Here is a 6,152-nt window from a genome sequence, read left to right on the forward strand (position 1 = left end):
TGCCCTGGAGTAAAGGTGCCAATTAGGGATGGAAACAATTCGTACAAGGAAAAATTTTGGAAACATCGGATTAGCAAGACATCAGATCATACTATGGTAGCTTTAAAAAAAATCAAAAACTCAAAGGAAAATACTCTATGTCAAAAAAGTTGTTCTCGGAAACTAATGTGCAAGATAGCTTGTCATTCTACTGGTATACAATGCTGCCCGCCTAAACCTACAATTTGTACTTGCACTAAAGATTTGTACTTTTCAAAATCATGCAATAATATTTTGAGTCGAAAGCGGCCAACATGTTCAATTGGAACTCAAGAAAATCAAAGGCATATACTGCAAAATCTACATAAAATTAAAAATAATTGCTCACTGTTTAATTTAAAGAAATCTAAAAATTTAGAACCTTGTCAATGTATTCAATCACTTATGTTTATTAATGAGGCCTATAGAAATTATCACATTAACCCCGCGATGGTTTCACAGTTAAAACAATGTAAAAAAAATTGTTTGTTTTGCAAACAGGATTGTAAAGATTTGATTTACTCAAAAATGAGAAGAGCGTTAATTGCAGAACTCAAAAAGAAATATGTTAATCGAAGTATCCAGTGTAAAGTAAAACCATGTGAAAATTGTAAATGGAAACACAAAGTTTGTTCTATTACTCCATGCAGTAAATACTGTCCAGTTTCTACATGTAGGCACTATTGCTCTGGCTATTGTAATCCTTGCTATACGCTACCTAGCACCTTTACTTGTAGACCAATTCTGAGTAAAAACGCAAGTAAATGCAAAAAACGTGCAAAGAAATGTACAAACAAAGGATTATCATCTAAGACACATTGCGAAAGATCAACTATACACAAAATCTGTTGTCACGTCAGAAAGTTCTTCCGATTGTCAATTATCGATAAAGAAAGTGGCTGCAGACATAAATGCAGACGTAAATGTGGTAGAAGATCAAAAATTCAAGATGATCCCAATAAAATATTTTTGAAAACTATTAGAAAACCACGCTACACACGGATATATAGACTGTGTCCGTGGGCCTATCCAGAGTGTCTCAAGTGTTTAGATATTTGGAAACAAAATATTCAAATTATCCTCGTTATTATTGCTTGGATTTTGTGGTGTCCATGTATTATTCTTATGGAATCGTTTAGACTTTTCTGTTGCTACCTTTGCTACAAATAAACTATTTTTAATTTATTGTTATTTAGTTAAGACACTGTATATATCGTGATATTGAACTTTGCCTCCATTTCAGGTTCTTAATATGCTTACTAATTGCCAGAATATATAATAACTACTATTGCCTCTTTCATATCTTAGCAACAAATGCTACTTTAGAAGAATTCAAATAGTATAGGATCATAAAAGAAGTAATAAAATGTTATCTACCACTGTATATTAAAAGAACAATATTAACTTACAATAGTTACTGAGTACATACAACACAGCATAAAAACGCACGCACTACTTCCATACACATTATACACGGAGTCCAACACAGTAATGCTGCTAAATATAATAATAAATGAAAGAAATTTTTAAAAAACGATAAAAGACCTAAACACTGTGGATAAAAGAATGGGCATATATGATATATCCATAAGCAAGGATGTTTTCTCAAAGTCATCAGGAGTGTGTGACGGCAACTATAAACAGCTTGTTGGTGTCGTTTTCTTATACGTTTCTGTCTTCTTCTCTTCTTTCTCTCGTACATTTGACGTTCTTCTGGAGTTTGCCCTTTACTAGTAAACATTTCAAATAAAGCGGAATCTTCCATATGGTCAGACAATACATCTATCAAGTGTGAATCTTGTACCATTGACGAAATTTTAGTATCCCTTGCTCTCCAGCTATTAACAAGCCAATGCTTAAACATTTTACAGGAACCAATTGGATCTTTGAGTCTATGCTTCGTGTAAATATAACAATGAATTGGATCAGTAATAATGGTTAACACAGCAGTTATAAGTCCTCTAAGAGTCTGTAAATTTAAATTAACTACACCTATTACAAAGGCGGCTAAACAATTTAAGTGATGTTCTTCTTTATTATGTAGCCTATTTATTTCTTGCTTCCTTTTCATTATTTCCTTTTTTTTCTGTTTTTCTTGTTTTAGTAACATCTTTTCTCTTTTTCTTGAATCCTTTGATATGTGTTGCTCTTTTTGTTTCATCTTTTTGGACATCGCTTTATTTGTTTCTTCGGCAAATGACCTGTTACCTTTTCCTAATTTTAATTTCCTTACGGATTTAATTAACTGTATTCCTTTTCTTCGTATTTGTAAATTTCTATTTTTAATGACTTTCTCTGTATTCTTTGGCTTGCGTTCTAAAAATAAATACATTTTCATACGCTATGTAATATAATATATAAATTAGTTACTTAGATATTCTAACTTACTTGGTTCTGAAACTTTAGGGCTTTTAATATGTTTAGAAGGCGGCTCATTTCGAACATTTCGACGTGGCGCACCTAGCCACCGTTTACTTTGAGGTTCAGTACGTTTTTGCCCTTTATTATCGTCTGAAACATAAATCCAATTTCCTAAACTACTATATATTCTTGAACATATAAAACAAAGCCTGGATCTCTTAGGTTTTGTCATTGCAGTTTGATTAACTTCTGCTGTTTTACGCTTAGTCACTGCAGGCTTCACTTTAGTAGCTGGTTGAGCCTTTGCTGCTGGCTTATTTATGCGCTTATCAGCAATCTCTTCGTTGTTTATATCCCCTCGGTTTTTTTTACACCAGTTTTCTAGGCTACTGCATATTTTTGTACATATGTAAAATTTCGATTTCTTTGACTCATCTTTAGGTTGACAAGTCTTTTTATTACATTCATGTAGTACAGGCGATATTTTTTTACTTAAGCATTTGCAGTTCAATATTCTATCCTTGTTAGCTGTTGCTCTGCATATTCCTGTTGGACACATGTCAGAGTAGGATGCCTTCCTCAAAACATCATGAATTTCTCCAGTATTCAAGACGTTCATATGATTATTATCTAAAACCATTTCAAATACTGGTTTGTCAAGTACTTTTGGTGTTAATTTTCGGACAATGTTTGTGGTTTTCTTTAATTTTCCCTCGGAGGTTTTAACATCACATGTCGTATCACAGCATTCTATAAGAGCTGTTTTTGCGCAGTGACAATTAAATTTATCATATTTTCCATGTCTGGCAGCTTCACATACACCCCCTTCGCATGTTTCACCTATGCCATATCGCTTTGCTTTTTCTAATCGCGATGGACAGACGCATTTATCATTCTTGCCGACCGTACCAAAAGTCTTAACCTTTGTTTTAATTTCATTAGGGTTTAAAACTTGTAAGCTCGATGAATCTACTCTGATTGCAAACATTGGCTTTTTATTAACGACTATAGATTGTTGAGAAATATTTTGGCCTTTATTAAATATTGAAGAGATCGCTTCTAAGCATGTTCTTGGCAGATTGCAAATTCTATAAATATTACATGACTTATCAGTACATGTCGTTGTCTTTCGCCTATGTTTTTTAACCCTTTTGCACTTACAATTGTGTTTCTTACCAGCTTCTATATTTTCCTTACAGGGTCCTTTATGACATATTTTCTTATTTTCAGCGTACAGCTTTGGTTTTACAAATAACTCATCTTCTTTATTGTGTTTTTTTTTATCTTTATTCTTGTGCAATTTCTTTTTCCGTGAAATTTTATAAGATCCTTTGTTTTTAAATAATCGTGAACGAACTTTTTTATCCTTCTTGGTGTTGCTTTTTTTCGCAGTATCATGAATTCTATATTGGTCTTCTAAGTCGTTAGTTATGGGACCTTTGTTATCCCATACCACAGTGGTATCCTGATTATCGTAGAGATCAACAATCGATTTCCAAGTTTTTGGCCTGCATTTACAAATATTTTGCTTATTTTTACGAGAAGGTGGGCTTTTTTTCGCAGTATCATGAATTCTATATTGGTCTTCTAAGTCGTTAGTTATGGAACCTTTGTTATCCCATACCACACTGGTATCCTGATTATCGTAGAGATCAACAATCGATTTCCAAGTTTTTGGCCTGCATTTACAAATATTTTGCTTATTTTTACGAGAAGGTGGGCTTTTATCAACCGTAGTGCCGGTCGTGCTAATGTCGTATGGAGGGGGTGAAAAACTTATATCTTGAAATATAGGAGAAATTTGAGTACCTTTACGTTTTAAATCTCGTTGATTACGCACAGTTGTGCGATAGCAATAAAAATCATATTGGCGCTTTCGAGTCATAGTTAAAGTTAGTATATCATTTTTAATAGAAAATTATTTTGCATCTGAATTAAGATGCTAGCTGGCTTTATTTAATTATAATCATCATTACATAAAAGGTTTATGTTGAAAAACACAAAAATTTATCTAAAAATTTAAAATTCATTGGTTTCACGCAAAATTTGACAATGTCTTTGATAGACAAATTAATTTATTTATTAGCCGGATTCTTTGATAGACAGCTTTTTTGTAGATGCCACGCCATCGGAAAAACTAGAGTAATTGTTCATTTTATGAAATGTTTAATTTTTGTATTGATTCTACCAAAAAAATAATTATAATCTTTTGTAATAATTTAACTTTTTTATTCGCTTCGTAATGTTTTGATCAAAAAATAAAAACTTTAATATTAAATTTAGATTTAAAAAAAATCACTATATAAAAGAAACAATACTTACTCAAATGTTCATAACAATAAAATAAATTCAAATTAAAAACAGGTTTCTTGCATCGGCTACCTATTATACATCAATGTTTAGATGGGCTTAGTTATACCAAAGCCGTAACGTAGTCTTATACGCGCAATATATTATTAAAAAATTTATGTTGTGTGAAGGAGGCAAATAAAAACAAGAGAACGGGTCTCGCAAAGCAAGCCGGCTCGCCCATGAATATAAAAAATATTACCGATGTAGCGGGGCACGTGGTGTACGGGGCACGTGGTGTACGGGGCACGTGGTGTACGGGGCACGTGGTGTACGGGGCACGTGGTGTACGGGGCGGGGCGTATCTCGCGAGACGCGGAACTCGAAGTATGATTTTTTTCTAAGTATCTTTTTGTAACGATATAAGAGATGGATAAAGTCCCTGGACAAAATGGCACGGTGGTAGAACGAAAAAAAAGGAACTTGTATTTTTGTGTGCTGCCCTCGTCCCTAGTTCCTGCGGCTCTTCGCTCTTTAATCTATCCCTGTATCCCACTCCGTTTATTATTTTATTCATCGTCGGGAGATATGCTTCTCTCCGCCTTATGCGGCCTTTTAACCTATCTGTCATCACTTTATGATCCGTACCACTCCAAACTATACATAGAAAATTTGAGATCAAGATTAAGTATACAAAATTTAACTGATAATAATAATACACAACATCAAACTCAAAATAAACTAAAATATTCCTGCGTCAGCTGCTATACAAATTATTATACGAACTCCTACTAATAGTTGTCTTTCCCAGATATTAATAATTCTTTTACTTAAATCTAAATTAAACTTGTTGATTTGTTTCACAATCATATTTTTACCAACTTAATTTAAAGATGGAAGAGATATTGTTTTATTTATATTTTCTTATTTTTCATCGTCTAAACGGTTTTTAAATAAATAAATATATATCTATGGTACGTTGAGTAGAAAAAAAATGATGCTGTTAACTTGTTATCTTGTAAATAGCTATGGTGATTTTAGGTACTTTTTTTTATGGCTCTGGCATGGTTTGTGCATTAGCCAGCGTCAAGTATAAGATTTTTTTTTATATAATTCGAGCTTGCCTTAGAACTTCGACCGTGTCCTCTATGTATGGTTTAGGCACTTGCCCGGTACCGCACAACCCTCCCAAAGGCCGAGAAAAAATTAAAATTAAATTAAAACTTGCCCTCGAACAGGGAATCGAAGCCGGTACCCCTCACCTAGCTGCCACTTAATAAGGCCGCTAGGCTAAGAGGTCCCTAATTTTAGGTAATTATGTTGCTTTCCTAGTGCCATATAATATTTTATTTAATATTAAAAAGAAAATGCCAAAGGTTTTCTTATCACTTTGGCAATGCTCAATGCGCCCTGTCATGTTTTACTTGACAGCAACGTTGTCATCATTGTCGTTTGACAGTGACACATACCACATATTTTAGCTT

General features: G+C 33.3%; 1 protein-coding gene across 1 annotated transcript; it reads right to left on the reverse strand.

The window, feature by feature from the left end:
• Nucleotides 1-1,380: 1,380 nt before the first annotated feature.
• On the reverse strand, nucleotides 1,381-4,422 carry LOC125060101. The gene is made up of 2 exons (XM_047664815.1): nucleotides 2,407-4,422; nucleotides 1,381-2,334 (listed from the first exon to the last, which is right to left on the reverse strand). Exons 1-2 carry the CDS (start codon nucleotides 4,262-4,264, stop codon nucleotides 1,433-1,435), a joined length of 2,760 nt encoding a protein of 919 aa, XP_047520771.1. The 5' UTR covers nucleotides 4,265-4,422; the 3' UTR covers nucleotides 1,381-1,432.
• Nucleotides 4,423-6,152: the final 1,730 nt, after the last annotated feature.

The sequence above is a fragment of the Pieris napi genome, chromosome 21, assembly GCF_905475465.1.
Source record: "Pieris napi chromosome 21, ilPieNapi1.2, whole genome shotgun sequence".
Lineage (NCBI taxonomy): Eukaryota > Metazoa > Arthropoda > Insecta > Lepidoptera > Pieridae > Pieris > Pieris napi.

What these genes read in the sequence shown, in the direction of transcription:
- LOC125060101 (XM_047664815.1), bottom strand. Translation starts at nt 4,264, where the DNA reads ATGACTCGAAAGCGCCAATATGATTTTTATTGCTATCGCACAACTGTG. An exon ending in CCCTAAAGTTTCAGAACCAA is followed by an intron (nt 2,335 to 2,406) that starts GTAAGTTAGAAT and finishes ATTTATTTTTAG; the next exon opens with AACGCAAGCCAAAGAATACA.